This window comes from Microchirus variegatus, assembly GCF_963457635.1.
Source record: "Microchirus variegatus genome assembly, chromosome: 20".
In the NCBI taxonomy this organism is placed as follows: Eukaryota; Metazoa; Chordata; class Actinopteri; order Pleuronectiformes; family Soleidae; genus Microchirus; species Microchirus variegatus.
The window spans coordinates 5,951,976-5,962,797 of NC_139821.1; the positions used below are offsets into that span (position 1 = coordinate 5,951,976).

The 10,822-nt window shown below is 43.2% G+C and overlaps 1 protein-coding gene across 1 annotated transcript; it reads right to left on the reverse strand.

Annotated features, from left to right (window-relative positions):
* Window positions 1-4,699: 4,699 nt before the first annotated feature.
* On the reverse strand, window positions 4,700-9,805 carry btg1 (B-cell translocation gene 1, anti-proliferative). Its single transcript, XM_083906992.1, has 2 exons — window positions 9,381-9,805; window positions 4,700-5,506 (listed from the first exon to the last, which is right to left on the reverse strand). Exons 1-2 carry the CDS (start codon window positions 9,523-9,525, stop codon window positions 5,097-5,099), a joined length of 555 nt encoding a protein of 184 aa, XP_083763118.1. The 5' UTR covers window positions 9,526-9,805; the 3' UTR covers window positions 4,700-5,096.
* Between the last annotated feature and the right edge of the window lie 1,017 nt (window positions 9,806-10,822).

A 10,822-nucleotide genomic window follows, 5' to 3' on the forward strand; every position in this document is an offset into this window, starting at 1 on the left:
TACTCTTTGTCTTCGGCCTGTTTCCACAGAGACTGAACTGGGGGAAATTTCACAGTGTGCAGGGAAGAATGTGCACAAGAAAACAGCTGCCCGTGGCCTTTCAGAGGCAAATGTGACACTGCAATAAACACACACACACACACACACACACTAACTAGCTCCCCTCGCCTCCTCCTAAACCGACTTTTTGTTTGTGTGTCACAAAAAGAGCCAAATGTCGTCGTCTTCTTCTTCTTTCTTCGACTGTAAGAAACCTGGGGAAATTCAGAATCTGTTTTTTTGCAGTCAGCTCGTTCCCGCTGAGGCGGCGGTGACAGCAGCAGCAGCAGCTTTGTGTGTTTTTCAAAAGTCCTGGCTGAGTTTGCACTTTATTTTTGTTGCTTGCTAACAGCACTGTGTCACATCCCATCACTTATTTACTCCAAGTGTCCAAAAACACCCTGTGTGACCGTTTTGAATATGAAGTTACTTCCTGTTACTGTTACTTAAACGTCTTCTGGTCTTTAAGATTTCCATGTTTTTTGCAGTTTGAGTGTTATATTAGTTGGAAATATGCCGAGTGTGCAATTCCCATCTTGAGTTTCTAGGTTGATTTCAAGGATTTAAAGTTAAACATAAAAGCTATAGGGCTGCAATGATTGTTCGATGGTTAATAAAGTTTTTTTTGAACAATAAATGAACAATAAAAGTTTTTGGATTGTTCAGCTGCTTAAATGTGAATATGTCCTGGTTTCTTTGCTCCATTTGACAAAAACAGAGCATGATTTCCAAGTTTGGTCAACAACAAACACTTTAACTAATATTTAATATTAAGAATATAAAGAACTCGAGTGTTAATCGAGTAATCAATTGACAGATTAATCGATTCTAAATAAAAGCCAGAATAAAAACATAACAAATATCTTTTATACTAACCATTGTTTCACACTGCTTTATTGACTTTCTGAGATGTTAAACTTCTTTTTAAACCATTTTATTTCCACTGAAAATGAATAAAACGTCTACCTTTCTAGCGAGCTAGCTAACGAGTGAGCTAGCCAGGACGATTCCATAAAATCATAAAAACAACAGCAACTTGTACTGATAATTGTTTTCACTGCTTTATTGACTTTCTGAGATATTAAACTTCTTTTTACACCATTTTGTTTCCACTGAAAAAATAAATGGAACTCTTCTGCCTTTAATATGAACTATGGGAGTTAAGGAACAAGTGAGCTAGGAGCTAGCTAGGAACAAGCGAGCTAGCAAGGAGCTAGCTAGTGTAAGATAGGAAGAAGTCTTTAAGTCTACTTTAGGGCACACAAACTGAGTCAAATTCCATTTTCAGCCACAACACCAAGGCTCTTTGGTTTGTGTTGCTCTTTGTGTACAAGATATATTGTGTGAACATTCTTCTGGACTACAAAATGTAAATGTGGAACATATTTGGGCTAAACCTGAGGTAAATAAACACACAGCTTCAAGGGGAATATGATGCCAAGATAGGAAATCTTTTATTACAGAGAAAAAAAGAACTTTTTCTTCCAAAATATAGAAATCTGTACAACTTCCGCACAATCAATTTACATGAACTGTACAAATTTACAGCAGTTCATCACGACATACCCAAGGGAAAATAAACTGAACACGATAAAGATGTACTGACATGAGATCACAAGATAGACAGCTGTTCTTCTTGGGTAAGCTCAGGGTTTTTTTGTCTATTTTTTTTTCTGGGTTTTTTGTAAGTAAATAGAAAAAAAGAAAGAAAAAAAACTGAAAAAGAAAGAAAAATAAAACAAACAAAGGATACGTCTACACTTACAGATCATGGAAACTAATTTTTTTTCTTTTTTTTTTTACCAAAACAACTTTGGTCCTTGCCAACACTCCCGTCACAAATGGCTTCACTTACGGGAAAAAAAAGCGTCATCCGTGTTAAAAAGATGAATTACAAAGTCAAAAAAACACCTAAAAACACCTCCGAATAGCAATTATTGGCACTTCCCATGTGTAATGTTATGCACTCTACCAGTTTCTTGTACAGTTACAATACATTCTACAATATGTAAAACACCGTCCGATGTGAAAGTGGCAATAATTCTACTAACCGATGACAATATTCGACGACGACGACAACAAAACTGCTGTTCCCTTCCCGTAAGCATGTCTTTAAAAACATGCACGACGTTTTCCATAAGGGTTTTTATTGAATGTCCGAGGCCTGAGTTTGGCAATACATTCCAGGAGAGACTTCTCTCACGTCTCAAAAACGCAAAAAAAAACAAAAAAAAAACAAGAGTCACACGACTTCAACTTGATATATTTAGTGCATTTTGTGCTATTTTCGCCTCCGAGCACTCTCACGATAACTCCTGTAACCTATGTGTGCACAAGCTGAATGGATGCCATTGAAATGATCAATATTGTTGAGCACTGGAAACCATTTTGAGAAGGTGTTGAAGGGGGAGATTCCGAGTCGTTTTTTTTAAGTTTTGTTTCGAAATAAAAGTTCGCTAAAAAAAAAAAAGGGGGAAAAGGAAAATTTGGATGTCAAAAAAGTGAACAAATCTACCAGTGTGACCGTAAAATACATGCGAGACGAGACGACCGAATCTCAAAAAGACATAAAAATGCTGTCACGTAGCAGTGTGGTTTGAAAACTGGTGTTCGCCATGGAAACCGAGAGGGGAACCACTGCTTTTTCACAGACTGCTGAGAGTGGGCCGGACCATCAGCAGAGAACATGGGGGGGGGATTGCAGTGCCTCAACGGCGATCGCTCTATTAACCGCCTTCAACACCCATAGGTCTTTTGAACGAGGAGTGAGGATCCGCCACAGAGCTTTGGGGGGGGCACAAAGTGGGAGGCGGCCAATCGCCGTCACGTCCTTACATATGCATGTAAACAGTTGCTACTCCAAAAAGAACTCCGTAATCAAGTGCAGAGCAAAAATCCACTGAGATGAAAACAGAAAGACCTAGTACCCCTTCTTCATCATCTCCGTCTTCCATGTTTTCCTTGTCTCTCACTAGCCCCGCCCCCTCCCCTCCCCTCCCTCTCTAGTGCAGCATGTGTGCGCGCGTGTGTGTGTGTGTGTGTGTGTGCTGGTTTCTTGTTCCATTACTGCCGCGGGAGGATTGAGGGCTTCTGGTCAAGGGGTTGAAGAAGCAGGGGGTGGGTGGGTGTTGTTGAATAAGTCCAGAAAGAGGGGGCTGGAGGGATTTTAGCTGCCCTGGACAATAAAGAGTCCGGCCCTGGGCCCCCTCCTTCTCGCTCTCTCACACACCAAACCCCCCACCCCCCACACACACAAACCCCTGCCTTCCTTACCCAGCTCCGCACAGTAACGGATGACGATATGTGTCGCGCTGACGTCACAGCATGTGCTGGCTTGCTTTTGGCCCGAAACAGGAGGTCTGAGCTTCTATATGTGGCACTTGAGGCCCCGCCCCCAACACCAGGAGAGGGAGGGGCTAAAATCTGCCAGAGGTGGAAAAGAGGCAGTAAAAAAAAAAAAAAAAAAAGACACCAGGCTGGCTCACATACGCCTGATACTGGTTTAAAAAAGAACAAATATGGCTCATAATTCACGATTTTAAACAAAATAAATGGAAAACAGGAGGCTGACGAGGCCTGGTCTTAGTTTAGAATTCAAGTCGAAATGAATCGAGCGCTGCAGAACCTCCCCTCAGGCCAAAGTCTCACAGTCATCATCACTCCATCAGCAACACAAATCATCTTTATGTGTGTGCGTGTGTGTGTGTGAGGGGGTGGGGGGGGGCGGGGCAAAACAGTGCCATGTGAACGGATGACATTTTATGTTCTATAAAAAAATCATAAAAACAACGACGACAACAAAAACAGCTCTGAAATGACCACGAATACAGTGTTTAAAACCAGAGAGAGAGAACACTCAGTCAGCTACAGTATGACTCAACGGCGAAAGGGGCGGGGCCAAGGGATAGGAGAGGATATGTAGGCGGGCGATTGGTTCATAAAAGGGTCATGATGGAAACGTGACATGGAATGGTAGGCGATATTTATTTAATTTTTTTCTTCCTTTCGCGTTTGCTCGTGAAAACCCCCACAATCTCACGTCAAAAAGTGCGTTCAACGTTAGTCGGAAAAGTTAGGCCCCTCCCTCTTTTCCTCTGCTACTTTTGGTGACGTGGGAAAGAAACTTTCGATTGTGAATTTCATTTCAACATTCTTTTTTTTTTTTTTTAAGTGGAATAAAGCATGGGTGACGACGAGGACACGCTGGTATCCATAGGTAACAGGTGTCACACACACACACTCACACACACACGGGGCCTGAAAAACGCTGATGAGATGATGTTTCCAGGAAAACTGGTGGAAAAGGAGGAGAAGTTGAGACTTTTAAAAGATAAGGAAGACTTTCTAACTCCCCTGTGGTCCATAAAGGTGTTTTTCTTTCTTTTTTTTTGAATATATATCTATATAGAAAATAGAGATGTTGTTTGGGGGGTTTGTTTACTTTACCTTGAGCTGAAGTCTGAACCTCACCTCCTCCAAAAGAAATTTAAAATTCATAAAGCAGGGGGGGGCGGGGGTAAATTCCTAGTCAAAGTAATCCGTGTTATTTATTTTTGTTTTGTTTTTGGGGGGTTTTTTTGCGGTTGAGCGTGTACCCATAGTAACCACGAGTAAGAAAAGTGCAAAGTCTCCGTTGGGTTTTCCTGTTTGAATGGTCGATTTGTTGTTGTTGTTGTTGTTGTTGTTGTTGTTGTAGCTGCCCACAGACACAGTTCCATCTCCACAAAAGCCTCGCCCGGCTCATCCAATGACACGATGGAACACATGATAACAGGAGGAGGAGGGGTGGTGGTGGGTGAGGGGGGGTGGAAGGGGGTAAAAAAAAAAAAAATCAAAACCGACAAGGTTTCCATCACCTGGCTCTGATAGGCCACATCCTCTGCTTCTTCTTTTTTATTTTCTCTTCTTTCATTTCATATTCTTAGCTTCTTTTTTTTTTTTAAAAAGGCTCGCCCTGAGCTGGTCGGGGGGTGAGGGGTGGTGGGCGTGACCATGAAAACAAAAATAGGCTGTAGGGGGGGTTGTGTGTATGTGTGTTTTGACGGCGGTGCGTCGCTTTAACCGGACACAGTCATCATATTGTAGGCTTTGGACGGGCTGGTTCTGGCCAACACCATCATCTCCTCCTTGCAGCTGATGCGACTGTCCATCATGGGGTTCATTGAGCCGCCGCTTCCCGAGGGCGAGCCCATGGCGCCGGCGGGGCTCATCGGCATCCCGATGGGGCCCGGCTTGGACTCGTACAAGACGCAGATGGAGCCGTCCTCGCCGATGCGGTACGACACCTCGAAGGGGTCCACCCAGAGCGTGAGCTCGCTGGGCAGTAGCATGTAGAGTTGCTGGATGGTGAGGCCGATGCGCTGGCCCGCCTGCCACACCAGAGGGTCCATCTTGTGGTTGATGCGGATGCAGCGGTAGCCGGAGCCCTTGCAGGGTCTGTCTGGGAACCAGTGGTGCTTGTATTGCTCTGTGGGAGAGGACACAAAGAGGAGAGAGGGGGTTAAGCTCAGACTCAGATTCGCAATGTGTGAAATGATCATTCTGCAAGTTGGAAATAAAGACGAGATATCAATCAGGAATTGAGAAAAGGAAGAAAGAAAGTGCCAAGTGGCGCTGCTGGTGCAGATAATGATATAATCATAACATTAACAGTAAATGACGGCTGTTATTGAACTGTTACTTTGTCAAACTAATGGGGACACAGACTCGAACCGCAGCTAACACTAGCGTCAGAACGCTAGCTGACGCTAATGCTAACTAGTATAAGACGTGAACAGCAGATAACATTAGCGTCAGAACGCCAACTAGTAAGACGTGAACAGCAGCTAACATTGGTGCCAGAATGCTAGCTGACGCTAACTAGTAGAGGACATGAACAGCAGATAGCTAGCTGAGGCTAACTAGTAGAAGACTTGAACAGCAGATAATAATAGCATCAGAATGCTAGCTGACGCTAACTACTAGAGGTGTGGAGCATCAGATAACATTATTGTCAGAACACTCACTAGTAGAAGACTTGAACAGCAGCTAACATTAGCGTCAGAACGCTAGCTAATGCTAACGCTAGTAGATGCAGTGGCGAAAAGGTGCTAATGAGGAATTGCCTGCTGTTGGTTTAGTACACCCAAGAAAGCTATTTAACTTCTATACTAAACTACTTTTATAATGCTAGTTATTTAGAATGTAATGTTTTTTTTAAAGTTATTTACCATATTTTATTGTCCTTTACAATTATATTTTCACACACTGCTCTGGAGTGATAACCATCAAAATCAGACATATAACGCGCAAATAAAAGCTCAGACGATCTCCTACGTGATAGCGATGTGGAAACTCGAGGCGGGTGCAAAGGTCGGGAACACAGACTGTCCTACAGATAACACCTGAGTCAGTCAACACTGTAACACGAGTGCATACAAATGGATAACCATGTGTGATAAATCCCCATTATACACATTTAAAATGTACCTTAAAGGTTGAATAAATCACCTTCACTTGTACTTTCGGCTCGTTTCCAAGTATTTGACTAAAAGCAAGGACGCAGTAAATTAACAGAAGTACATCTTCTTTAATCTTGTCGGGGTTTTTTTTTTAAGTGCCAGGCAGTAAATTAAAACGGCCATAAAGTCGACTTATCAGAGAGTGTGTGTGTAATAAAAGTATCTGTTGTATAATCTCTATACCTCAGGACATCATATTCCTTTTCAGCGTCGAGCTGCAGCTAACCATTATTTTCCTAATCGATTAAGTCGGTCTGACTTTTAAGAACTCAAACACTGGAGAACAGGGTGTCACTGTACTCGGGGAGGGGAAAAGAAAAACATCCACCACCTGTTCCAGGCCTGATAAGCAGGCTGTAAACAGGCGGCCTGCGGCACCGTGGGCCTACGTGACAAAAAAAAAAAAGAAAGAAGAGAAAAAGACCAACCCCCCCTCCCCTCCCTGAAATCTCCCATGACTGCCAGAACAAAAACACCACAAGTGTCGAAAGTCCTGGGCCCGGCCATCTGAGACGCACAGCTCCGCCTCTTAAAGGGAAAACAGCCTGGTGTTTTTCCCCTTCACCCTCCCCCTCTTCCTCTTCCTCACCGCCGTCGTCTGAGTGGAAGTTTTGGAAGAGCAGTGAAACTAGTGACTCACGGTGACGCCACTCGCGATACGATTCAGGGCATTTCAGCGACGAGGGGGAAACATTTCGGCGTTCTGTTTTTAAAGAAAACCAGGAAGCTTTGTTTTTCGCTCAAAATAATTGTCCAAAAGGTGCTTTTGTTTGCAGTTAATGTGCATTTCTGATCATTTTAGCTTCTTAAAATGTGAATATTCTCTTTGTTCCTTTGCTCCACGCAACAAAGAAATCCTTATAACCCGAATCATTTCGGTTTTTTTTCATATTTGACCGAACAATAATAAATAAGTTCCATTCCATTCATTGACAAAAACAAACCTAACCCCCCTTCAAATTCACCCACGTCCATCTTGAGTTTCCATTGATGGTGGCTGCATAAAGGGGTAAATGAAGTAGGCCAGGAAAGGCTCCCCCCCCCCCGAAGGCCACCTGTATGCATCCATGGAATAATAGCACCTCCCCCTACTCGTGTGTCTTATAGCAGACAGCTGTGTGCTTCTTCTGAGCTAATGGACGAGCTGGCACTGGATATTCTCGGACTGAGCCACAAAGAAGACACGGAACAAACCATCTACGAACCCTGGAGCGGCACGCAGGGATCAGCTCTTTAAAAAAAAAAACCAGGGCACAGACGAGACACACACACACACACAAGCTATGTTTATTTGTGGTCGCTGACCTCGATGTATTCGGCCTAAATGCTTTATGTTTTTTCCTAATCTGGGAAGAGAATCAAGATTAGCTGCAATTACACAACTGGGACAGTTTCAGTCTAATCTGCTGCTGCTGCCCTGTGGCACTGAGATTCTCCACAACAACAAGAAGCAGGAAGTGTCGTGTTTACAATAGAGCTTTTGTTTACTTTGACGGGAATGAGCCTATATTTTTCCACACGTGTGATTTTCAAACTAAACTTTCCTCTCTGTGTCCAGTAAACGTAGGATTTCCCCTTCATTTCCTGCCTTCATCTTTAACGTCGTCCTCCTCCTCCTCCTATAGGGCGCCCACCAATCAGAACATCCCCTCCCCCACACACACACTCACAAACTCCATTAACTTTTGTCTGTTTACAAACACCAGCCTCTGCACAGAGAGCTCACACCGCATTATTCCTTTATGACCACATTATATAAGGAAACATGTGGTTAAACGCAACAAAATCCGTCCGTTTATTCAATGTTTTCCATACAAACAAAATGGCTCCTGACTTTACTCCATTGTTCTTTTGACCCATTCTAATGAGCTAAATGGTTCCCTAAGCGTTTTAATGTATTTACTCCTGCTTATTTTGGATATTTTACCATTTTGAGAGAGGGGAAAACACAAGTAAAGCGTGTTGAGGTCGTTGTATAAGAAATGTAGGTCATCTGCTGTTGGATTGAAGCAGATGTATGGCAGCTTATGGCTCTGAGCTCAGGGGAATGAATGTGTTTACAGCCAAAGAGACAAAGGAAAAAACCCATAAACACACGCAATGACGTATACAAATAATGTTTTCCTCTGATAACCAGTAGTTTGTGTTTGGTTTATTGAAATCAATAGAAAAATATTTGTTTTATTTATATAATAAAACATTAAAAGGGTATAAACCTTCAAAATGGCACCATAATATACGAGTATACTCGCGGATCTGTGCGTAAAGACGCACCACTCGCTTTAAAAACAACACTGTTCCATATGTCGCGCGCCTAATCCAGTTTGACGTTTTCGTTATAAACGTATTTGCGCTGATGCATTACGTAATTGAGCAGCCGACCAACTCAGTGGGGGCTGCTTTTTTTTTTTTTTGCTCCATTCTTTGAGCGCTTTTTACCGAGCGAGGCGCACTTCCTTGTTTTCAGCGACGCCTGTTCCGTTCCTGCGTCGAAATTCACGACTCAAATCGAACAATCTCATGCGTAAAAACGATCAAAACGCGCTAATCTGTCGACGAAATCGTCGTAAACGATCCACTGTATTGATACTTTGTCGTGTGTGTGTGCGCGTGTTTTTTTTCCCACCCCCACCTCTCTGACGTGCGCAAACCGTGGTGCGCGCTGGTCGCGCCTGATAGTGATAGTCGAGAACAAAGAAACGCTTCTACAGATCCTCCTCAAACACACAACACAACACATTTAATCACAATCTAACACAACGAGACCATCCGATCACACATCGGCAGTTTTTAAGGGGTCTAAAAACGACGCGTTCGTGGTGCGTTTGTGTTCGTCCTTACCTGACAAAATGTCCTGTAAGCTCTGGCTGAACGTCTGGACCTGCCGATCGTTTACGTGTCCTTTCACCCGCAGAAATCTCGTCAGAAATCCGACGGCGGCGGTGATCTCTGGTTTCATCGTTCCCCGGGCACAAAGGGTATGCATTGAGAAAAAAAAGATGGGGGGGGAGCAACGGCGACGATTCGTGCGCTTTTTCCTTTTGCGTTGTTGTTGTTTTTCTTCGTCTACGTGTTCGTCTCCGCGTCCGAGCAGCGATCCGTAGCTGATTGTGTTGTTGTTGTTGATCTTTGCATTTATTTAGTCGAGGTAGAAGGGAAGTTTTTCTTCCGTGTTGCTCACAGACGCCTGTTGTTGGTAAATACAGGGGGGGTTTTGAGGGGGCGGAGTGTCCCTTGTCGCCACGTTAGCCGGCCCTGTGACTCAACTGTCCACCTTCCAGAGTGAAGCTCCGTCAGCCTGAGAGAGAGCTTTTATAGCGCCCCCTCCTCCTCCTCCTCCTCTTCCTCCTCCTCCTCTTCCCACAGCAACGTCACAAGCTGCTACAGCAACAACGGCCAACCAATCAGGAGCGCGCACCGCGTCTGACGAGCCTCATATAGGGAGGAGTGCGAGCGAAGCGCGTCACCGCTGAAAATAAACAAGGGAACACACAGCGTGAAGCTGCTGCTGCTGCCTTCACTGGCCGTGGGACAAACTGCAACTGTGGAAAAAACAAGGAAACAAAAGCAAGGGGGGGAGGGGGGGACTGTTTTTTTTACGTTAGTTTAGAGCTGAAGCGATTAATCGATTATCAATCCAATCCACTTTATTTATATAGCACAAGTTTAACAAACACAAGGTTTCCAAAGTGCTGCATAATATGGAAAAACAGAGATAAAAATAAAAGATAGAGATAAAAAAAAATATATATATATATATATATAAGCACGTGTACACATAAAAACACATACGATCAACACTCTATGTGGTGTTAAAAGCCAAAGAAAAAATTCGTTTTTTAGAAGAATTTTAAAACTAGACAGAGAAGAGGCCCTAATCGATTACTAAATGAATCGTCAACTATTTTTCATGATTACAGCGAGATTTCTGATCGTTTCAGCTTCTTAAATGTGACTATTTTCTTTGTTTGTTTGCTCCACAGAACAAAGAACTCATCAAGAGTGAATCGTTTTGGTTTACAGACCAAACGATTAATCGTGAAAATAATCGTTAGTCGCAACCGAATGTTAGTTACTTCAAATAATTCAAGTCTAATCTGTTGATTTTACATAAAGAATCTGTTGAACTGATTGAGTAGAACACAAAAGGATAGGGATTTAAGAACATTTCCATACACTAAAAAGTCGTTGAAAGTCTGAATTTCCAAGTTCTTTATCGGAAAATTCCCACCTCGGAAAGTGGTCTTTCAACTCGGAGGTTGTGGGTTCCATTCCCAGCTCTA

What these genes read in the sequence shown, in the direction of transcription:
- btg1 (XM_083906992.1), bottom strand. Translation starts at nt 9,525, where the DNA reads ATGCATACCCTTTGTGCCCGGGGAACGATGAAACCAGAGATCACCGCC. An exon ending in CTTACAGGACATTTTGTCAG is followed by an intron (nt 5,507 to 9,380) that starts GTAAGGACGAAC and finishes CCTCTCCCACAG; the next exon opens with AGCAATACAAGCACCACTGG.